Genomic DNA, 22740 nt, shown 5'->3' on the forward strand with positions numbered 1-22740 from the left:
TCATCTGGCTGAGGGACAAAAGCCTTTATCCACTGAGCCATATCTCATCAGCCCCATGTTCTGTTTTAACTCACACAGCTGCAAAACTCTTGGCTTTACTTCTGACAGTACCTTCTTTCTTCTCAGAATCCAGAACTTAGACCAGAGCTGCCAAGGGACATACGTTTGTCAGGCCCATGGGCCTTGGGGACAAGCCCAGGCCACTGCCCAGCTAATTGTTCAAGGTAGGAGGTGGCTTCAGGCCTCTCTGCAAAGAGCAAGGCCAGAGACAGAAAGGAAAGGGGTGATTCAGGGTGCTCCTCAGGAAGCCCCGTAAATGTGCATGGGAAAGAGAATTACTTTCCTTGCTTGCACCTTGCATGGAGTAATGGCTGTGACCAGTATTGCAGGAAGGGAAGAAGGGAAATGGTGCATGAGTGGGTGCTCAGCAGAGCAGTAAAGGGTGAATTAGCAGATACTTGGGTGCATAAATAAACAGAAGCTTAATGAGGGATGCGTGAGTGACCACGAAAAAAGCAAACCAGGAGACATAGTAAGTGGTAGTGCTCCAAGCCATCCCTCTCCCAGATCTGACCTCACCCTGGCCTGGCTCACCACCCCACCCCTCCCCCAGCCTTGCCCTCAGTGCTTATCAACGTCCGCACGTCGGTGCACTCCGTGGTGGTCGGCCACTCTGTCGAGTTTGAGTGCTTGGCCCTGGGTGACCCTAAGCCTCAGGTGACATGGAGCAAAGTCGGAGGTCGCCTAAGGTCTGGCATCGTGCAAAGCGGAAGCATCATCAGGATTGCCCATGTGGAGCTGGCTGATGCAGGAGAGTACCGCTGTGCGGCCACCAACGCTGCTGGCACCACCCAGTCCCATGTGCGGCTGCTGGTACAAGGTAGAGACCAGGAGGGACAATGGAAGGGACCTGGGAGGAACGGGACCCTGAAGTGTTGCCAGCTCCATGGTGCTGTCACTCCTGCTTTCCCAGCAAATGAGTGAATATGGGTGTTTTTTGGAGCAGGCTGCATGCCAAGGGCTATCGAGGAGAAAAAGTAGGCCTGGTGTGGTGGTGCATGCCTTTAATCCTAACACTCTAGGGAGGTAGAGGCAGGTGGGTCCCTGGGCTCACTGACTCCGGAGGCAGAGACAGGCCAGTGTCTGTGAATTTGAGGCCAGCCTGGTCTACTATCGTGTTCTAGGGCAGTTAGAGGTACATAACGAGATCCTGTCTTCAAAAATAAAAATAAAAGAGGAGGAGGAGCAAGGGGAGGAGGGGGAGGAGCAGAAAGAGGAAGGGGAAAGATGGAGGAGACCCATACCCTAGTCTGATGGTAGACTTTACAGAAACAGACGATGCGAAACCTGGAGTGTCGAATGCACATTTGCCATTCCTGCACTCAGGAGACTGGGGAAGAAAGCCTGGGTTTGAGGCCAGCCTGGGCTACATAATACGACACCATCTCAAAATCAATCAATCAACACACACCTATTAGCCAGCACCTCCAAGGTGAAGGCAAGTTTAGGGCCACCCTGTGCTACACAGAGCAGGTACAGACCAGCCTGGGCTATGAGGGACCCAGTTTTTGTTGTTGTTGTTGTTTGTTTTTTTAAGGGGTGGAGGTAGCATAAAGAGACTAGCTGCCAAGCTCCAGGACCCACAGGGTGGAAGGAGAGAACCGACTCCTGCAAGTTGTCCTCTGACTTCCACACATGTGACCATGGCGCATGGACACACACACAGACATGAGCAGACAATGTTTAGATAAATAAATAAAAAGACATCAAGGGAAGGAAAAACAGTATAGACACAAGCCTGTTTCCTATAAAGGCAATTCCTTTTACTCCGAACTCCAGACTTGCTCGTGTACACTGCCTCAGTTCCCCCTTCTGAGGTCCCGGTTGTACTGATGTCTGCTGAGGCATGAAGTGATGTCACCAGTTCTGGGCCTGAACGGCAGCTGTGCCCGGGCCCCTCTGCCGAACCAGGAGCAAACAGTCATAGTCCCCTCATTCGTACAGTGCCTCTCTCTCTCAAGGTCAAATGAAGACTTAAAAGAAATAATAATAATAAGGTGACATGAAGTTGGCAAATGCCATCACATGATGGTTCTCTGTCCCCTCAGCCTTGCCCCAGATCTCAACTCCCCCAGAGGTCCGAGTGCCTGCTGGTTCTGCAGCTGTCTTCCCGTGCATGGCCTCAGGCTACCCGACACCTACCATCACCTGGAGTAAGGTAAATGCTGGGCAGGTGCCAGCCGACATTCCTCCAGGCCAGGACGAGCGCTGAGCCAGCTCAGTGCTACAGGACCTGGCCGAGAGTGAATGTCCAATTTGAAGCCCAACCTGGGGCAGAGGTAGGGGCATGAGCCAAGGCCAGGCCTTCAGTACCAGTGTTTCTAGGTGGATGGCGACCTTCCACCCAACAGCCGCCTGGAGAACAACATGCTGATGCTACCATCAGTTCGCCCCGAGGATGCTGGCACCTACGTGTGCACTGCCACCAACCGTCAGGGCAAGGTCAAAGCCTTTGCCTATCTGCAGGTGCCAGGTAGGAGGACTCCAGCCCTAATCAGCAGCCAACTCACCCACGGGGCTCTGTCTGACAGTCTTCTCTCTGCAGAGCGGGTGGTACCCTACTTCACCCAGACACCCTACTCCTTCCTGCCACTTCCCACCATCAAAGATGCCTACAGGAAGTTTGAGATCAAGATCACCTTCCGGCCAGACTCTGCGGATGGTGAGCAGGCACCTCGTGGGTCTAGCTAGGAGGCTGGCCTGGGGACTGGTGGGGACCTGTCTCTTGGATCTGTCATCACAATATGAACCCTGACAGAAACTTCTGTCCTGTTCAGAGCCCCGCTGGCTTTCTCTTGCCTCCTTGCTTTCCCATTCCTCCCCTGTGGCCTTCTGGCCTCCACCTGGTCCTGCTGCATCGGTGCTTTGATGCCCAGCCTTCCTGTCCTGCTCAAAGTCTTTCTTTATCTGATCGATCTCATTCTCTCTCCCCGCCCCTTCTCTCTCCTCATCTCCTCATCTTGCTGGTCTCTGACTTTCACTGTCCAGGTCTCCTTCTCTATTCAGGTGAGTTTCTGTCTCCCTCTTCTCCTTCAAGCACACCCCAAGGATACACGCCCAAAAGTCATCTTGGAGTTCTTAGCATGGCTCTTCTCCTCAGGCCACCGAGTGTCTGATTGGGAGGCCCCTGGCCCGTGCCAGAGTGAGATAGCAAAGAATGGAAAGGCTCAAGACCGTGGTCCTCAACCTGAGGGGTCCCTTTCACAGGGGTCACCTAAGACTATTTGCTTAACAGATATTTACATTATAATTCACAATAGTAGCAAAATTCCACTTATGAAGTAATAACGAGAATAATATTATGGTTGGGGGTCAGCTGTGTGAAGGGGTCACGGGGTTAGAAAGGTTGAAGGCTGGGTTAAGAGCTCAAGCGAGAGTGATGGACGGCTGGTGGCCGGAAGGGGCGGGTTGAGGGAAGCCGCTCACTCTGCTGTGTCCTCCAGGGATGCTGCTGTACAACGGGCAGAAGCGGATCCCAGGGCGTCCCACCAACCTAGCCCACAGACAACCGGATTTCATCTCCTTTGGCCTCGTGGGCGGAAGACCTGAGTTCCGGTGAGATCTCTTCCTCCCTGTCTTTAGGGAGAGATGGACTGGGGACTGGACACAGGTTTCTAGTTGGGCATAGCCTGTGTTAGGTTGAGTTACAGTGTCGTGATTCTAGGGGAGTTGCAGCTGTCACTGTTAATGACCACTTGGTCTACTGGAGTAGGTGCCATATCCCAGGCAGGCGGAGCAGAGAGCCTCCAAAGATTTAGGACTACTATAGGCCAGCACTCATTAATCCATTCATCTGTCTGTCCATTCATTAATTCATCTATCCATCCATTCATCCACATGTCCATCTGTCTATCCATTTACCCATCTACTCACCCACATATCCATCCATCCACCCACCCACCTACCCATCCATCCATCCATCCATCCATCCATCCATCCATCCATCCATCCACCCACCCACCCACCCACCCACCCACCCATCCCTCCATCAATTCACCTACCCATCCATCTATCCATCCATGTACTTACCTGTCCATCTACTCATCCACCCTCCATCCATCACCCATCTGTCTATCCCATTTATCTACCCACCCATTCATCCATCCATCCATCCATCCATCCATCCATTCACTCACCTATCCATCTATCCACCCACTTATCCATCCATCCATCCATTCACCCATTCATCCATCTATCCATCCATGCACTTACCTGTCCATCCATCACCCATCTGTCTATCCCATTTATCCACCCACCCATGCATCCATCCACTCACATAACCATCAACTCATCTATTCACTCATCCATTTGTTCATTCATCCTTCCACCAATCATTCATCCATCTAATAACTAATTGCTTGACTCTTGCCATGTGTCAGGCACTGGTATGAACTGGTATGAACAGGTATGAACAACAGGTCAGATTGTGCCCTATGGGGGTATCCACTCTAGTTGGGGAACCCAAAACCATAACTAAATCAAGGTCATCTCAGGGGCAAATGAAATGAGGCTAGGCACTAGGCTTCAGGACCTCAGAGCAGAGAATTCTCCCAGCCCTAAGAGCCTGCTCTGAAGATGTTCCAGGGAAAAAGTGGTGAGGGAAAAAAAAACTTTTGAAAGTGGTAGGGATAGCCTGGCCTGGGTGATTGGGGGGAAGGGACAAATCAAGGACAGTAGTAAGGAATAATGATGTCATTCCTCTGGATCCGATTGCCCAGCCCGAGCCTGTTTTACAGACATGCTTACAAACACTCTTTTGCCCCTGTCCCACCCCATGGAGCAGATTTGATGCAGGCTCTGGCATGGCCACTATCCGCCACCCCACACCTCTGGCCCTAGGCCAGTTCCACACTGTGACCCTGCTACGAAGCCTCACTCAAGGATCTCTGATTGTGGGCAATTTATCCCCTGTCAACGGGACTTCCCAGGTGAGACACAGCCTGTCCCCATTCCCAGCTCTCAGCCTAGGTGACCTGAGATACCCACTGTAATAGCTGGACCTGACTTACCCATCTCCACAGGGCAAGTTCCAAGGTTTAGACCTGAATGAGGAGCTCTACCTGGGTGGCTATCCTGACTACGGTGCCATCCCCAAGGCTGGGCTGAGTAGCGGCTTTGTAGGTGAGCCTTCCTTCTCCCCGCCTCCCTGGCTAAACTCCCCTGGCTGGTTATAGAGCCCCAGGAGCTAAGGGGGGGGGGGGGCACTGCAGACATGGATTGCTGCTGGTCAGCTTCCCATCCCCTCCAGATGCTCATCCTGACTCCCCCAATCCCCCCATGCCAGGTTGTGTCCGTGAGCTGCGCATCCAAGGCGAGGAGATTGTCTTCCATGACGTCAACCTCACAACACATGGCATCTCCCACTGCCCTACTTGCCAGGACCGGCCCTGCCAGGTGCCTCTTCCTATACCACTCCCTGGCTGCCCCAGCTTGCCCGGCTAGGGATGGGGAGGGGGAAGGCTGTGGTCTCTTTGGCTTGATGTCTGGGGTTGCTTTGCAGAATGGGGGTCAGTGCCATGATTCTGAGAGCAGCAGCTACACCTGCGTCTGCCCTGCTGGCTTCACCGGCAGCCGCTGTGAACACTCGCAAGCCCTACACTGCCATCCAGGTGAACACCCCACGCCAGTTCCTCATTCCTCCTCCAAGAGAACTTAAGACCTGTCTCATGATGGTGACTAACCTCTCTGTGTAGTCCAGACACTGCTGTCTAGGCCTCTACTGTTTCTCCATGACACGCGCTGCCATTGAACCCAGGGTCTCCCACATGCTAGACAAGTGCCTTGACACTTAACCACGGCCCTGACCCTCCCTCCACCCAACCCCACCCCAGTCTTAATATCACAAGCTGGGCAAGGTGGCACACATCTCAGGACTTGGGTGACTGAGACAGGATTACCATGAGTTCGAGGCGAGCCTGGGTTACAAAGACTCAAAAGAAACCGTACCCAGAGCTGGGGATTTAACGCTGTTGGTGGAGCGTTCACCTAGTGTTTGCATTCCCAAGGCCTTAGCTTCCGCTTTCAGCACCTCCTAAACTAGGTATACCGAAGCACGTCTATAGTCCCAGCATTTGGAAATGAGGGCAAGCCGGAGGGTCAGAAGTTCAAGGTCATCAAAGAGTGAGTTTGAGGCCAGCCTGGATGACCTTGTTTCAAAAAGCAAACAAGGGACAGGCATGGGAGCTCACACCTTTAATCCCTGCACTCAGGACGGAGAGGTAGGTGTGGCTCTCTGTGAGTTCAAGGCTAGCCTGGTCTACAAGATGAGTTCCTGGATATCCAGGCTCTTGCACAGCGAAACTCTGTCTCGGAAAAACAAACAACAACAAAAACAAGCAAGCAAACAACAACAACACCAAAACCGTACTGGGTGGTAGCACTTAGGTGTAATACCAGCACCCAGAAAGCACAGGCAGGTGGATCATGTACCGGTTCAAAACCAGACTGAGCCACTGCCTTCCACAGCGCTTGACTGCCTAAAAGCAGAAACAAACACAGGTACAATCACCCCTGCCACAGCTGTCTTAGGGGTTCTCCCCTAGTAATATTCTCTTCCTTGATTACCCCACACATATTGGGCCTCGGTCCCAGACAATTCTCCCAGGCTGGCTGGGCCCTACGAGGTCCCCAGGAGGTGAGAGGTAGCGGTTAGGCATGAGAGTCTCCTGTGCTGACTTATCTCTGTGCCTGCAGAGGCCTGTGGGCCCGATGCCACCTGTGTGAACCGGCCAGACGGTCGAGGGTACACCTGCCGCTGCCACCTGGGCCGCTCGGGAGCGAGGTGTGAAGAAGGTGAGTGTTCTCTGTGGTGGCTGGGAACACTGTACAAGGTACACTGTGGCTAGAACACGTCCTGTCAATAATGAAATTAATCCAGAGCAAAATCAACTGGCCACTCTCCTAGAAGCCTGAGTCCCTTACCTGGGGCTCCCCAAGAGGACTTCTCTTTCCTGGGGATCCTCAGCCTGATGGGCAGGGTTGGTCCTGAGACTCTGCTAGGGTAGGGGGTTGGTGGGGGCCCTTCCCAGGACTCTGCTATTTGAACTGCTCCTGGCTATGGCTGCTACAGGTGTAACGGTGACCACCCCATCGATGTCTGGTGCTGGCTCCTACCTGGTACTACCAGCTCTCACCAATACCCACCACGAGCTACGCCTGGATGTAGAGTTCAAGCCACTGGAACCTGATGGGATCTTACTGTTCAGTGGGGGCAAGACCGGGCCTGTGGAAGACTTTGTGTCCCTAGCGATGGTTGGTGGCCACCTGGAGTTCCGCTATGAGTTAGGGTCAGGTAAGCAGTAGGTGCCATGTGTGTCATCCTCGGGTGTCACTGTCCTTGGGTCACTCTGGTGCCAGGAGGCAAGAGGAGGTATGTTCAGGAATCAGAGCTGTGAGGTCTGTCCTTGAACACTTCTCTGTGACTTTCAAGTCACCCCTAACAACAAAGCCCTCACGGATTCCTCAGAGCTATGAGAAGTGCCCCGTTAATCATATCCTGGAGTAAGGGAGTGTCAGGATCCCTCTGTTACCCAGCACGACCTATGGTCTCCGCAGGTCTGGCTGTTCTGCGGAGCCATGAGCCACTGGCCTTAGGACGCTGGCACCGAGTGTCTGCAGAACGCCTGAACAAAGATGGCAGCCTGCGGGTGGATGGAGGGCGTCCTGTGTTACGTTCCTCCCCAGGGAAGAGCCAGGGCCTCAACCTGCACACCCTACTCTACCTGGGTGGTGTGGAGCCCTCTGTACAGCTGTCCCCTGCCACCAATATGAGTGCTCACTTCCGTGGCTGTGTGGGTGAGGTGAGGAGCAGCCCCCAGACAAACAGTGGGAGGGAAGGGTTCAGTGTGGGACCACCTGTCACGCCCAAGGGCCCTGGGATCATACATTTTTCTGATGAGCCAGTTTCTCCAAAATGTATCACATGCTCACTCTACTGGCACACCCGGGCTTCCACATCCCGTGAGTCCCTTGGTGGCCCTGTACCCACAGGTGTCTGTGAATGGCAAGCGGTTGGACCTCACCTACAGCTTCTTGGGCAGCCAGGGTGTGGGGCAGTGTTATGACAGCTCCCCGTGCGAGCGCCAGCCCTGCCGGAATGGCGCCACGTGCATGCCTGCGGGCGAATACGAGTTCCAGTGCCTTTGTCAAGATGGCTTCAAAGGTACCAGGACCAGCCCAGGGCACAGCAGGCCATAGGACAAGCAGCCCAAGGGTCAGAGGGTAACTCTAGCTCCTGCCCACCCACCCACCTCGACCTTGACTTACAGGAGACCTTTGTGAGCACGAGGAGAACCCTTGCCAGCTCCGAGAACCTTGTCTGAACGGTGGCACCTGCCGGGGTGCCCATTGCCTCTGTCTGCCTGGCTTCTCTGGTCCACGCTGCCAGAAAGGTGGTTGTTAGTTCTTTTGTACCTTCCTCTGGGGCCAGACACAGTTTCTGGTTATCTGTGTCCACCAACTAGATCCCTCCCTTCCCCATAGGCACTGGATATGGAATAGTGGAGTCAGACTGGCACCTTGAAGGCAGTGGAGGCAATGGTACGTACCCACTGTTGGCCAGCTAGGCGAACGGTGGCCTTGGCTTCTCCTTGGTCTAGGACGCCCAGCCCCTTTTCCTCAGTTGTTGGTCCTCGAGGAAAACAAGCCCATGTGAAGAATTTCTATGGGGATAGATAGGCAGGAACATAGAGGGACAGAGCCATACACAGTTTATTGGCAAGGTAGCCTTGGGCAAGCCTTTGGACCACTGCTCTAGCATCAGTTCCCTTCGGTCAGCAAGCATCTGTGGTGTGCCGGTGTGAGCAATGCAGGACTCTCATTCTCTAGAATTCCACATATTTAAAAGTAAAAATCTGTGACAGGGCTGGGGAGATGGCTCAGCGGTTAAGAGGCTGGAGGCTCCTACAGAGAGACCTGAGTTCCGTTTCCCACCACCTACATCAAGCTCACAACTGCCTATGAATCTAGGGGATCTGACAACCTAATAACCTCGACAAGACTGATGTGCACACACACACACACACACACACACACAAACCCCGTGGCATGAGCATGCCCACATGTGCACATCAGATACATAACACAATGATAATTAGCTATAAGTAACAATAGAGGTTCACACTTAGAGATTCACACTCACTGTCTCCCATGCTCCCACAGATGCCCCTGGGCAATATGGAGCCTACTTTCATGACAATGGCTTCCTAGGCCTCCCTGGCAACAGCTTCTTAAGGAGGTAAGATGGGTGTTAGTTGACTCTCTGGGCCCAGCAGGGTTAACAGGAGTCTGAGACACAGACTCCCCCCCACCCATTTCTTCCTGCTCCCTCTTCCCAGCCTGCCTGAAATACCTGAGACCATCGAATTCGAGGTTCAGACCAACACAGACAATGGCCTCTTGCTCTGGCAGGGTGACGTGAGTGGACATCGTCCTAGGGGTCCTGGGGCTTCTGGGGTTGGAAACAGGCCTCCTTCCTGGTCACGGCAGTACCTGGGGTCTCAGCATTCCAGTGTGGGACCCTAGGAACCCCATGTTTCCTTGGCAGATGAGAGAGGCCAGCCGCAGCTCGGACTTCATTGGCCTTGGACTACAGAATGGTCATATTGTCTTCAGGTGAGCCCCAGCACCTCTATCCCCCTCTTCTAACCCTGACTTCTCCCAAGGGAAGCTGCAGGTTCAGGTGCCCCAGCCGCACATCCCAGTACTCTGTACCTTCATCCCACCCCAAAACTCACACCTTTGTGGGTTCTCTGTTACTTCAGCTATCAACTGGGCAGTGGGGAGGCCACTATTATCTCTGAAGACCCCATCAATGATGGTGAACGGCATCGGGTAACAGCGCTGAGGTAAGGAGTCCAGCCTGGCACTAGGGGAGGGGACCAGAGGTGGGCATAGGGTCAGGTGCACGTGCCTTGCCACCCCAGGCTTGGAGCAAGGTGGAGGCTTTGAGATCTGAGAGACAAAGTAACTGATTTAGGTGGATACATTGCTGGCAAAAGGAACTCCTAGCTATCCAGAACTCCACCAGTACCCAGGCAGGGATGCCTGATTGTGATCCCAGCACTTGGGAGGTGGAGGCAAGAAGATTCTGAGTTCGAGCCCAGCCTTGGCTTCTTAAAGAAGGGGAAACCTGAGGACAGACCTCAGAAGTGTGGCCAGTAGAAAAGTAGAGAACTGAGAGCAAGCAGGGCCTAGATTTGCTTATTGGGAGTCTCAATGACAAGGGGAGGATGGGAATTCAGAGCAAGGGACCTGACCCTGTCACACCGGCAGAGAGGGCCAGAAAGGATCCATCCAAATAGACGGTGAGGAGATGGTCAGCGGCCAGTCCCCGGGTCCTAATGTAGCAGTCAACACCAAGGACATGATCTACATTGGTGAGTGCCCAAAGGGTGTTGAGGGGGAGGGGATGGCAGCCTTCAGGGCTGCAGCTTGGCTTCCTTGCCTCTCTGTTCCACCAAATGACCCACTGTCACAATGATCCTCTTCCTGCCTCAGGTGGTGCCCCAGATGTGGCCACACTGACCAGGGGCAAGTTCTCCTCTGGGATCACAGGCTGTATCAAGAATCTGGTTCTGCACTCAGCCCACCCTGGAGCCCCACCCCCACAGCCCCTGGACCTGCATCATCGTGCCCAGGCAGGAACCAACACACGTCCCTGCCCCTCATAGGCACCCGCCTGCCTCCCACGGACTCCTGGGCAACACCCAGCCTGACAGTGTCGAGTATATTATTATTAATATTATTATGACTTTTTGTAAGAGACTGAGGCAACCAACACCACGCTTCGCTGCTACCACCCTGGGCTGGACTGGAGGGTGGGTGCGCTAGCTCCCACATATGCGTGGGCAGAGCCCTGAGGCTAGTGGGCGGGACAAGGGGACTGGAAGAGGTTTCCTCAAGAAGGCTCCTGGGACTTGGAGTCAGGCATCATGACGTGACCCGGTAGGGCTCAGAACTGTTCCCACTCCTTCCCTGCTTCAAAGCCGGACCGGGCTGCCCACTTCAGCAGTCCATGTGGACAGCCCTCATTGCTGAGCGCCAACTTCAGTTATCACCTGGTACCTCAGTGTCACACCGAAATGTGGGGTGGGTGGCAATGGCCTGAGCCACTGTTCTGGGAGCAGAAGGCAGCTCACCCCCCACTGGCCACATAACATCCCAGCCTCCACCACACCCACCTAGCCAGAGGTCCCAGGTCCCTGGCAGTCTCCCCTCCCGCCCAGCCCTCCTCCACCTGCTTCCCCCCTCCCCCACATCCCACACTCACAGCTCAGGGCCCTGCCCTCAGGAGCTGCAAGGGAAACCAACTCTTTCCTAGAACTGGTAGGCAGAGCCCAGCTATGAGGTCCCACTACACCAGGCCACTCCCCACCCCCCACTCTTCTGGAGGTGAAGGCCCAGGGTGTAGGGGAGCAGGAATCAGGAACAACACCGGTGGCTTGGTTGGGGCAGCTGAGACCTCAGCTTGGGAAGGCAAAGAGGAATGAGGATAGCCCCGCCCATCTGGGAACCTGAGAACCCAACTAAGGGGTAAGCAGGCCCAGACTCTGGCTCTTGGGTCCTAGGGGGAGCCCCCTGTGGTCTTTATCTGATTTTTTTTTCTTAATAAATGGTGCTATCCATATAAAGGCTAAAGGTCTCCTGTCTCAATGACAAAGGATTCACTCAGTACTGGTGGGGGAAGGGTAAGGCAGGGTTGTGTTTCTGAGATATGGAAGAGTAGCAAACCCCAACTGAGTTAAATCCCCAGTTCCTGCCCCAGGCACCCTTCCCCCATCGGGCACAGTGACCCACCTCTACCCACAGGACCTGTTCTCTCTGTCATGAGCACTCTGCCTCAGAAGCAGATGGTCAGATTGTCTTCCCACAAACCAAGTTTTATTGAATGACAATAAATTCATATAACCTACATCAGCACTATTCATATAAGCAAAGTCAATCTCATTGGCTACAGCGTCTCTCTCAGACGTGGCACTTGGCAATCTCAGATCCTCTCCTTCCAACCCTCGTGACTGATGGCAATTCTCAGACGTCACGGGACACTTCTTGTGTATCTGTGGGTATATCGGTGTGTGGCTGGCTGTCTTACAGCATGACCACAGAAGGTTTGAAGAAAGCAGTGGCTGAGATGCAGAGAGGCCCTGCTGTAGTTAGAATTGAACAGCCCAGTTAGCATGGCTACCCACCATGGAGCTGGGTCCCAAGAGGTTGCAGCTAAAACAAGACAAGCAGGGGATCCTGCTGCACTGAGACTCCATATCAGGACACTGTCCCAAATGTTTCACCCTTCCATCTAGGACACCACCAGTTGCTGGTGGCCACTGTAGTCCTGCATTAGGTGTCCTTCCTTGTATATGACCCAGAGCAAGAGATTTCATCATTCATTGTTCTGTTGGTTCTTAGGTCTAGTGTTGGATGCCCTGGAACTGGAATTCTAGACAGTGAGCTGCCATGTGGGTGCTAGAAATCAAACCGGGGTCCTCTGGAGGAGCAGCCAGTGCTCTTAAGCACTTGCCATCTCTGCTGGTTTGGTTTCTTTGTGACAGGGTCTCTCTTTGTAGCCCTAGCTGTTCTAGAACTCGAGACATGTAGACCAGGCTGGCCCGATCCTTCTGCTTTCTGCAGCCTTTACCTTATTTGGGAAATAGGACATGGCCCATTTCTCAGAGAGGCTGACTGAGGTTCAAAGAACTGAGTGACCTCTTCCAAGGCAGCCAGCTAAAAGAGCTTAAAACCCAGGCCTGTCAGATCCCAGAACCCACTCAGCTGATGACTACAGCCTCCTAACAATGACCTCCCTGGTTCTGGAAGGCCGGCCGGCTCAGCCACAGATCTCCAGGAGCCACCCGGCCAGGACATAGATGACAGACACTGCAGGCTGCACAGCATCTGAGGCGAAGCCTGTGGGCATCTGGGTGCCAGGCCAGCCATCCCAGGCAGAAGCAGCACCCCAGGAGGCCAGTGCAGGTCAACAGTATGGAGGAGACCAGAGCCACCCACCAGAGCCAAGGACCTGTGGGAGGAATGAGAGTCCGGTCAGCTTCTACTGGGCCTAATGTCCTGTTGTCATATGGATGAGACGTGTGAGTGTGTGTGTGTGTGTGTGTGTGTGTGTGTGTGAGTGTGTTACCACAGGATAATTTATGGCGAAATGAGGGCATGTGTATTACAGCAAATATGTAGAGGACAGGGGACCACTTCATGGACTCTGTTCTCTCCTTCCTCCCTTTACATGGGTAACATCAAAGTGAGGCTTTCAGGCTCACTCAGCAAGCGCCTTTACCCCCTAAGCTTTCCTGGCAGCCCCCCCTCTTTTTTGCATTTATTGCTGTCTGGCATGTGTCTATATGGTATGTGCTTGTGTGGGGGGTTCTTTGTTGAGACAAGTTTTCTCTGTGTAGCCCTGGCTGGCCTAGAACTCACTCTGTAGACCAGGCTGGCTTCAAACTCAGCAATCCACCAGTCTCTGCTTCCAGAGTGCCAGGGTTAAAGGCGTGCTCCACCACTGCCCAGCTTGCTTGTCTTTTTATACATATTCTCATGTGTGTGTAGATACAAGTGTGTGCATTTGATTGTGGAGATGCAGGCTGACAGCAGGAAGGGTTTTTTGTTATTGTTGTTGTTGTTGTTGTTGTTGTTTTAAGATTTAATTTGGGGCTGGAGAGATGGTTCAGTGGTTAAGAGCACTGACTGCTTTTCCAAAGGTCCTACGTTCAAATCCCAGCAACCACATGGTGGCTCACAACCATCTATAATGAGATCTGATGCCATCTTCTGGTGTGTCTGAAGACAGCTAGAGTGTAATCATATATATATATATATATATATATATATATATATATATATATAATCTTTTTTTAAAGATTTAATTTACTTTTAATTATATGTGTGTGTGTGGGCATGTGCATGGGAAAGCAGGTGTCCTGGGATGCCAGAGGCGTTCAGATCCTTGTGGGTCTGGGGTTACAAGTAGTTGTGAGCTGCCCAACTTGGGTCCTGATAACCAAACTCAAATCCTCCGCAAAAGTATGAACTCTTAGCCTCCAAATCATCTCTAACCCAGGATACTTCCTTGCTCAGTCTCTTTCTTGCCACCTCATTTTCCCAGACAAGGTCTCTCCCACTGAACCCAAGGCTTGTCTGTTGGGCTAGACTGGCTTTCCCAGTGCTAGGGTTACAGGTTCACCCCCACTGAGCCTGGCTTTTTGCGTATGTGGTGGGATCCAAGCATTTTCTTGACTGACCCCGGTGGCACTTTGGTAGAAGAAAGTAAGGGGTTTTCCTACCTTCCAACGCTTCTTGTGTGGTGGGCGCCAGGCCTGCTGGAGAGGTCCGCTCAGCTGCAGAACCAAGAGTCACAAGGAGAGTCAGAGGCTTCGAAGTGTGACCTTCCATTGTCCCGGTCTCCTTGGGTACCAGAGAGGGACCTGTGAGCAGTAAGAGCACACTGAGAGCTTCTGCTTCAGGGGACTCTGTAGTGTCCCTTCCTCCCCATGAGGGTTCTCTGCGTTCCTCACTACTAGAAGAAGGGAAACAAGGGACAAAGAGTTAATAAAACATCTGGCCAAAGTCACGCAGCTGAAAGTGAGGTCTAGTCTATCCAGCAGGCTGGTAAGTGGAGCTGCTGCTTCTCAAGACAGAGCAGTCTGGGGTGATTAGTCTCCGGGCAGCAAGTGTCTCCCTCTAAGCAGAACAGCTAACTGACGGTGCTGGCAGGTCAGAGGTCTGCAGGGTTAGATGTGATGACCCCACACCCCGCCAATGAGAGAACCAAGGAGTCATGAAATCTGCTATTCTAATCAGTTAGCTGTGGTTTCTCAGGCTGGAGAGATGGCTCAGTGGTTAAGAGCACTGACTGCTCTTCCAGAGGTCCTGAGTTCAAATCCCAGCAACCACATGGTGGCTCACAACCATCTTTAATAAGATCAAAGACCCTCTTCTGGTATATATATCTATAGATAGATATACCTATATATAGGTATATAGATAGATAGAATATATAGGTATATAGATAGATAGAGATAGAGATATAGTTTCTCAAGCATCTGCCATAACCCAGAGGTGTCATAGGGACTGAAAATGATGACAGGTCATTAGGTCCTGTGAAGCATCTCTCCCCAGGTCTCAGGGGCACAAGCCAGACTGGATCCTCCTCTGCTGCATGTTACCTCCCTACCCAGGCCCTGCTACCCAGGAGAAGAACGTTAGGGCCGGTCAGCCTCTTCACTTTCCTGTTCAAATAGAGTCCAAGTGATCCCTGTCACTGACCTCTGCAGCTGGCTGGGGGACGGGAGTCCTGGTCACTACCATCACCACAGTTGTCCATGTTCCAGTTATCACATAGTAGGCTCCGGGGCACACATCTGCCGTTCCGACAGCGGAAGTAGGTGCCGCAAGACCCTGGAGTAGAAAAGGGAAGCTGGGAGTAAGGATCCTACAACAGTGTGGTCCCATAGAGAACTGGGGGGCAGACAAAGCTGTCGTTGGTATGGTCACAGAAGGGGAACGGCTGTTTCCTGGAGAGATACAGTACAATCTTTAGGGTGCTCAACACAGTGACAACTGTCTGTGGTGCTGGTCGCCATGGTGGCTTAGTGGCTAACACTGAATTCATAAAATAGGTAGCCCAGGATGTCCTTGAATTTGTTGTGCTGATGACCTTTGACCTCTGGTCCTATCACCTCTGCCTCCCAACTGCTGGGATTGCAGGGGTGAGCCACCATGTCCAATTTCTGCAGTGCTGGGGACCAAACTCAGGGCCGGCTTTGAGCTAGGCAAGCCACATCCCAACACCTCCAATTTAATATTTTCAAGTTCTGTTTTTTATTTCAAGACAGGGTCTCCTGCTGTGACCCAGTCTAGACTCTAACATTTTCTGTGCCATGAGTATCTTAACTCTGAAGCAGTGCTAAGAAGACTGAAAGCAAGGGGGAGGTTGGATCACCTGACTATGGCCACAGGGCTTGTTATCTGAGTGTGAAGTTCATAAAGTAATTTGAGTGTGGGTCTGTGCTCCTGCAGGAGCCCATGACTTACAGTCACAGTGGGAGCTGAAGAGATGGCTCCACAGTTAAAAGTTACTGACTGCTCTTCTGAAGGTTCTGAGTTCAATCCCCAGCACCCATAAGGCAGCTCACAGCTGTCCGATGCCATCTCTCTGGTGTGCAGAGTACATGCAGACAAAAGTACCCACGTTCGTAAATAAATAAATCTTAAGAGAATCACCGTCGCTCTGAACATTCGCCACAGACTCTGCCACAGATACTGGCTCCTGCCTTTGCACTTAGCATTAGTGATGCTCTATTCAAATCTCCACTCAAGTGCTATTTTATCCCTCAGTTCACCTAGAACCACAAGCCTCCTCCACCCCATGGATGCTCATCCCAACGGAGGGTCCCCTAAACCGCTAGACACAGATCCGTGTGTTCATTTGCTTAGAGCCTACCTTCCCTACCAGCACCCAGCACCCAGCACCCAGCACCTTCTCTACTGCTTTCTGCAGTATCCTTGGTGCCAGTGATAACACCTGGCACACAGCAGGTGCTCAGTTCATGTTTATGAATGACCACACATGAGCAAAAGAATGAGACTCAGTATACAGCTTGACTGATCCCATGCTGTGGACAAAAGCTAGCTTCAGGTATTTATAATGGTAGCTGGCCAGCAATGGCAACATTTGGGAAGCAGAGGCAGGAGGATCAAGAATTCAAGGATAACCTACATAGTAAGTTCAAGGCTAGCCTGGGTTACATGAGACCCTGACTCAAAAGATCAAGGAGCTGGGCAGGCTGTCCAGTTGATAAAGTACTTTTTGTGCAACCATGAGTACCTACATTTGAATCCCAAGCACCCATGTAAATTCTGGGCACAGTGATGTTCTCCTATTATGCTGGGGGTGGGATGTGAGACAGGCAGATACTGGAACTTGGTAACCAGCTAGTTTAGCTGAAATGGGGGTCTCCAGGTTCAATAAAAGACTTTCTCAAATAATAAGGTAGAATCCAATAAGATGGTTCAGCAGGCAGAGGCACTTTCCCCACAAGGCAGAGGAAAAAGCAACTCCTACCAGTTGACCTCTGACCTCTAACATACATACCATTAGGGCACACTTATAGAGAGCCAGAGACTCAACAGGGAAGGGACAAAACCTCCTATCCTTTCCTTGAGACACACACACACAATTCTAGGGCAGACAAAGGTGAGTGATAGTCGAGTAGACACATGAGCCTGCCTGAAGGGCCAAGTAGCTCATCGCCAAGAGCTGGCCCACCATCTAATCTCTAGGACCTAAGGCAGAGCCAGAGACCCCTAACCTTGGCCTGCTCACAAGCCTCATGCTTCAGTCTCCACCTGGAGATTTAGCCAGAAATGGTTGGAAAGCTCCTACTGAGCCGGGGCTCTCCTGGGCTTTGAGAGCTAGCCTGATCTCCCTTGCAGCAGTGACATCAGCATGTGACACTAGGGCAACCTGCAGGGTTCTACAGACTGGGGCTTGATCTTGACTTGCAAGACAGATTCCAGCATTTAACACCTCAGCTTGAGCCAGGCATCGTGTTAAAAGCCTGTGATCTAAGACCTCGGGAGCAGAGGCAGAAGGATCTCTAGGTCAAAGCCAACTTGGGCTACAGAGTGAAACCTTGGCTCAAAAAACCAAAAATATGAACAATAACAAAATCAAGCTAGCTCTTGCCTCCCTGCTCTCTTGGTCTCTCACCCTTGCTTTCCTTCCCCCTTGCTCCTCTTCTCCCATTTTCTTCTCTCTCTCCACATGCTCATGGCCAGCCTCTATTTTACTCCTTTCTTCTCTCTCTCTCTGCCCTTACCACCCTCTTAACTCCCCTCCCCATGACCTGAATAAACTCTATACTATTAAGAAAATATCAATCCAGGTGCACTCCTTAAATTCCAGCACTCAGGAGGCAGAGGCAGGAAGATCTCTGTGAGTTCAAGGACAGCCTGGTCTACAAAGTAAGTTTCAGGACAGCCATCGCTACACAGAGAAACCCTGTCTCAAAACAAACAAGTAAAAATAACAAAAAAAAAAAAAAAAAAAAAAACCAAACAAACCAGTTTCAATAACATAGCTTGGAGCATAAAAGCTGTGACACACATGTGCTGTTTGAGTGTCTCTCTTACACACACACACAGTTCTAAGCCCGTGGTTTCAGCACACAAGAGGCTGAGGCAGGAGGATGACTGTAAGCTCAAGTTCAGACTATGCTACATAGACCCTGCCAAGAAACAGAACCAAGAAACAAAGAAATCTGAAAATTCTGACAACAGAGTTGCAGTGGGGTGAGCTGGCAGCCAAAGAGGACCCAGAGAGGACCCTGCCTTGCCTAAGTGAATTTTAGGGGAGAGTCCTAGCTGAGGCCTTCTACAAACCTGACAGGTTGGCCCAACAGAGGGGCCAGTGTCTGTATCTGTGTGAGAGGTGCTATTGAGTTCCAGGTGTGAGGTGTGTGGCAATTTAGGTGAGAAAATAGTGAGTATGTGAGGGGCATGTGCAAGTCTGGGTTCAGTTGTGAGATATGGGTAAAGTTTGGGTGTGAACAGGTGTCCTGTGTGAACCTCGCCCAAGTGTACCTTCAAAGTGTGTGCTGGGGCTAGGAGGCAGGATTTCCTCACTGGTTCCCCAACCATGTCCCCATCACCCACTGTTTCCCACTGTGACCCCATCCCCCCCTTCCTGTCCTCTCCTGCTCTATTCCTTCTCACCTCACCCTAGCCATTAGCCCAAACCCACCCAGGCGGAAAGAGGTGACTTCGCCCAAAAAATCCACCCGAGGTTGGCGGCCCCTGGTGACCAGGCGCAGGCCAAGCCAGGGCCCTGAGGACATGAATGGGGCTGGGATGGTCAGGCCACAGATCGGGGGTCCCAGGGCTCGGGGCGCCTCCTGCGGGCCGTCGTAGAATTGCAGGTAGGAGCCCGGTGCGCATGGGTCGCGGGAGGATGCTTTGGCGGTTGGTGTGGCCTCAGTGGCCAGGGTGGTGGCGGTGGTCCGGGTGGCGGAGGACAGGCTGTAAACCAGAAAGAAGCGGAACTGGAAGCGCATCCTATCTTCAGGGGCTGCAGCCCGCAGCCACAGCATGCAGTCGGTGTCCGGAGTCACGAAGTAGAACTTGCGCGAAGCCGAGTGGGAGCGCAGCTGTAGCGCGTCCCCCTGCCATGTCTCTCCGCACAGGTCGGTCAGGTCCGCTGTGGGGAGAGAGTGCAGGGACGGGGTCATGCGGCATCACCCCGCTGTCCCGGGCCCGCCCTGTCTGTGCGATCCAGGAAGTTGCGCATCCTCTATAAGCCTCATCGGCAAAACAAGGATGAATTTTTGTGAGCACATTATGACTTAATTCAAAGTAATAACTCCTCATTTTAAATCCCTGGACTTCAGCCCCTAGGGTGGTGGTATCTGCCTGTAAAAACCAGTATTCTGGAGGACAGGAAGAAGCATGGTGAGTCAGGACTAGCCTGGATTACATATCCAGACCGGGTCTCAAAAGGGAAAAATATAATAAGGCCTTGGTTATGCACGCCTTTAAGTCCCTGGACCCGTGAGGCAGAGGCACACGGATCTCTGTGAGTTAAAGGTCAGCTCTGGTCTGGAGTGAATTCCAGGACCAGAGCTGGAATCTGAACAGAAAATAAGGTTCTCAGGTGGCGAATACCTCAGATCCCAATACTTGGGGGGTGGGGGGCAGGAGGATTAGGTCACTCTTAGCTACACAGTGAGTTCAAGGCCAGCTGAGATACATGAGACTCCTGTCTCAATAAAAGGGCCGGGAATGATTTCCGAGGCAGCTGCAGAATCTGCAGACCTCTCTTAGATCAGATACTACCCCAAGGACTACTGTGTTCAAGACAGGAAGGACGGACAGAAACAGTCAAAGGGCCAGACCAACAAATGTCTCCTGTCAAATTGGGTCTTGTGGTCAAGATAACAATGTTACTTTCCCACGTATTTTGTAGGCTGGGATTGCAACAACAACAACAACAACAAAAAACCCAACAAGAAAAAAACAAAAAAGCAAAGCAAAACAAAACAACAACAACAAAAACTAGACTTCTAAGTTTCCCATTCTGCTCAAAATGTTATTAATTTCTAAAGTGTCAGCCACCTGGGGTAGAGTATCTTGTGCGAGGATGGGGTGGATACAGTTGGGAGCCTACCCACCTGTTTCCCATTCTCTATTTCTCTTTCCTAATTCCATACTTTAGTATGTGACCTAGTTCTGACCTGTAAGACTTTTTTTTTTTTTTTAAAGATTTATTTGTTTATTATATATAGGTACATTGTAGCTGTTTTCAGACACACCAGAAGAGGGCATCAGATCCCATTACAGATGGTTGTGAGCCACCATGTGGTTGCTGGGGATTGAACTCAGGACCTCTGGAAGAGCAGTCAGTGCTCTTAACTGCTGAGCCATCTCTCCAGCCCTGACCTGTAAGACTTAAGGAGAGGTCTGCTGGGAGTTTCTGGGGAATAGTTTTCCTCCCTGCTTTCAGCAAAGGGCGATGGAATTCAGTGGTTAAGAGCACTGACTGTTCTTCCAGAGGTCCTCCGTCCAATTCCCGGTGACTCACAAACATCTGTAGTGGGATCCGGTGCCCTCTTCTGGTGTGTCTGAAGACAGCTACAGTGTACTCATCTTTTTTAAAAAGGGGGGGTGGGGTGGGGAGGAGGCTGGTGGTGGCTCATGCCTTTAATCCCAGCACTGGGGAAACAGAGGTCATTGGATCTCTATGAGGTCAGCCTGGTTTCAATTCCAGGATGGGACAGCCAAGACTACATAAAGAAATACTGACTTGAAAAACAAAAACAAACAAACACAAAAGCATAGTGACACATACATTTAATTTCAGCACTCAGAAGACAGAGGCGAGGATCTCCCAAAGTCTGAGACCATCTACACTGCATATCAAGCCCTTACTCACTCAACATATAAACAATAGTAAATGATGCTGATGCTGACAATGATGACGGAGCAGGAGTAACTGGGGGGGGGGGGGTCATTTCTATAATCCCAGCTAAAAAGATTATAAACACAAGGCCTGCCTGAGCTATAATGTGTGTTCAAAGGCAGCCTTTAAAATTTTTTTAAAAATTTTTTTCAAGACAGGGTTTCTCTGGGTAACCCTGACTGTCCTGGAACTCACTCTGTAGACCAGGTTGGCCTGGAACTCAGAGATCTGCCTGCCTCTGCCTCTGAGATCAAAGGTGTGCACTACCACCGCCCAGCTGGTATTTTCTCATAAAGACTGAAAAGAGCAGGCTGGGATGTAGCTCAGAGACAGAGTGTGTATCGAACCCGAGTGAGACTGTAGGCACAGCATCCAGCATTGTGAAAAACAAAAGACGGAGTGGTCTAGAACGTCTTTTTCCTTCTAGCTTCTAGCAGCTGTTGACGCAGAAATTGACCGATGTCAGGAGCCACGGTGGCCCTCTTTCAAGGATGGGGTTATGATATGGTTTAGCTGCTGGAGTTACCATCCCTGGAATTACTTATGACTGTTGTTAAGGATAAAATAAATAAAGTCCTGGCTTTCACAAACACATCTTACTTTGATCTCCGTTCCGTTTGTTTGCTCGTTTGAGATGGAAACTCATGTCATTCTGGCTGGCCTCAAACTTGGGAGAGATCCCCTGCCTCAGAGTCCTGAGGAATGAGGGAGCATGTGTCACCACTCCCCAATTCTAGAATTTTTGTTTTTTAACGTGGTCCTGGGACTAGAACCCAGGGCCTTACACACCTTAAGCCAATGCTCTAAAACTGAGCTGGACCCCTGGCTTGTTGACTGCAGGGGACACAGTAGATGGGAGCAGTGACCAGGAATACCCAATACAAACTGTCCCAAGCACAGCCCCAGACCCAAGGGCTACCCCACCCACCCCCAGAACCCTGCCTCTGACCCATTTGGATCTCCAGCCTTCCAGAAGGGGTTGGAATAGATTCAAGAATACTAATGAATGCTACCTGGGGAGAGCCTGGGAACCCCAGGTCACCAGGCCCTTCCTACTCACCTGTCCCTAAGGCAGACACAGTCAAGGCTGTTGTCCCCAGCAGGAGCAGCCTTTGAAGCAGCTGCCCAAGAGTAGCCATCCTGGGTCTGTGCCCAACAGGGGACAGACCTATTCAATCTCCTTTGGGGTCTTTGGGAGACTGGAGTGCAGACCCTGGATGCTCCAGGAAGTGAACAGGACACAAGGGGGGCAGGGAGGCTCCTCAGGTCTCCTCACTGTGTTCTGGGATCTCCCTCCCAGGTCTTCCTCCTTTGGATCAAAATTGCGTCTAAGGGTTGCCATGGAGATTTGGGGCCCCAAGCTGGAGAAGACAAGGATGTCTGCTCACCCTTTGCCAGACAGGAACCAGGAAACGCAGATCCAGCTTAGCTGCAGGGCTTCTAGAAGGGAGGCCTCTGCTTTCCAGGAACTGCTGTTTTCCCAGATAGGTGGAGGGACTGAGCTTGACAGAGTCCTAGAATACCAAAGGAATTTCTCTGGAGAGCTAAAGAATCAGTAAGGGATGGCATATGGCACCAGGAGTTGCTTGAATTCCTAACCAAGGGTTTCTGGGCCAGGGTCTTGGCATTTCTATCCATGGTGCTCAGTGCCCATAGCTGTTTGTCCATGACTAGTATGTTAGGCCATTTGGTCTTGGCTCACATTTTACCTCTTCAGAATG

At 51.8% G+C, this 22740-nt stretch overlaps 2 protein-coding genes across 9 annotated transcripts in view; one reads left to right on the top strand and one right to left on the bottom strand.

Annotated features, from left to right (window-relative positions):
• The window catches only part of HSPG2 (heparan sulfate proteoglycan 2), a 94622-nt gene extending 82677 nt beyond the window's left edge, over positions 1-11945 (top strand). For 4 of the 8 annotated variants that reach the window (XM_080921418.1, XM_080921423.1, XM_080921422.1 and 1 more), the window contains 22 exons: positions 127-224; positions 614-880; positions 2109-2218; positions 2386-2533; positions 2606-2722; positions 3504-3615; positions 4844-4988; positions 5082-5181; positions 5345-5454; positions 5561-5669; positions 6754-6852; positions 7130-7351; positions 7615-7859; positions 8050-8221; positions 8328-8450; positions 8542-8598; positions 9220-9295; positions 9396-9474; positions 9605-9672; positions 9822-9905; positions 10333-10436; positions 10558-11944. In XM_080921418.1, coding sequence (XP_080777544.1) covers positions 127-224; positions 614-880; positions 2109-2218; positions 2386-2533; positions 2606-2722; positions 3504-3615; positions 4844-4988; positions 5082-5181; positions 5345-5454; positions 5561-5669; positions 6754-6852; positions 7130-7351; positions 7615-7859; positions 8050-8221; positions 8328-8450; positions 8542-8598; positions 9220-9295; positions 9396-9474; positions 9605-9672; positions 9822-9905; positions 10333-10436; positions 10558-10730 — 2818 coding nt within the window. In that variant the 3' untranslated portion in view covers positions 10731-11944. Of the gene's footprint in view, positions 1-126; positions 225-613; positions 881-2108; positions 2219-2385; positions 2534-2605; positions 2723-3048; positions 3067-3503; positions 3616-4843; positions 4989-5081; positions 5182-5344; positions 5455-5560; positions 5670-6753; positions 6853-7129; positions 7352-7614; positions 7860-8049; positions 8222-8327; positions 8451-8541; positions 8599-9219; positions 9296-9395; positions 9475-9604; positions 9673-9821; positions 9906-10332; positions 10437-10557 lie in introns of all 8 variants that reach the window. The other 4 variants (XM_080921420.1, XM_080921419.1, XM_080921421.1 and 1 more) reach the window with 2 other exon arrangements.
• Positions 11946-12845: 900 nt separating this feature from the next.
• On the bottom strand, positions 12846-22158 carry LDLRAD2 (low density lipoprotein receptor class A domain containing 2; the record flags this gene model as incomplete). The annotated part of the gene is made up of 5 exons (XM_080921258.1): positions 12846-13075; positions 14349-14489; positions 15331-15462; positions 18809-19261; positions 22080-22158. 5 exons carry the CDS (start codon positions 22156-22158, stop codon positions 12846-12848), a joined length of 1035 nt encoding a protein of 344 aa, XP_080777384.1.
• Between the last annotated feature and the right edge of the window lie 582 nt (positions 22159-22740).

This window comes from Micromys minutus, assembly GCF_963924665.1.
Source record: "Micromys minutus genome assembly, chromosome: 9".
NCBI lineage: Eukaryota > Metazoa > Chordata > Mammalia > Rodentia > Muridae > Micromys > Micromys minutus.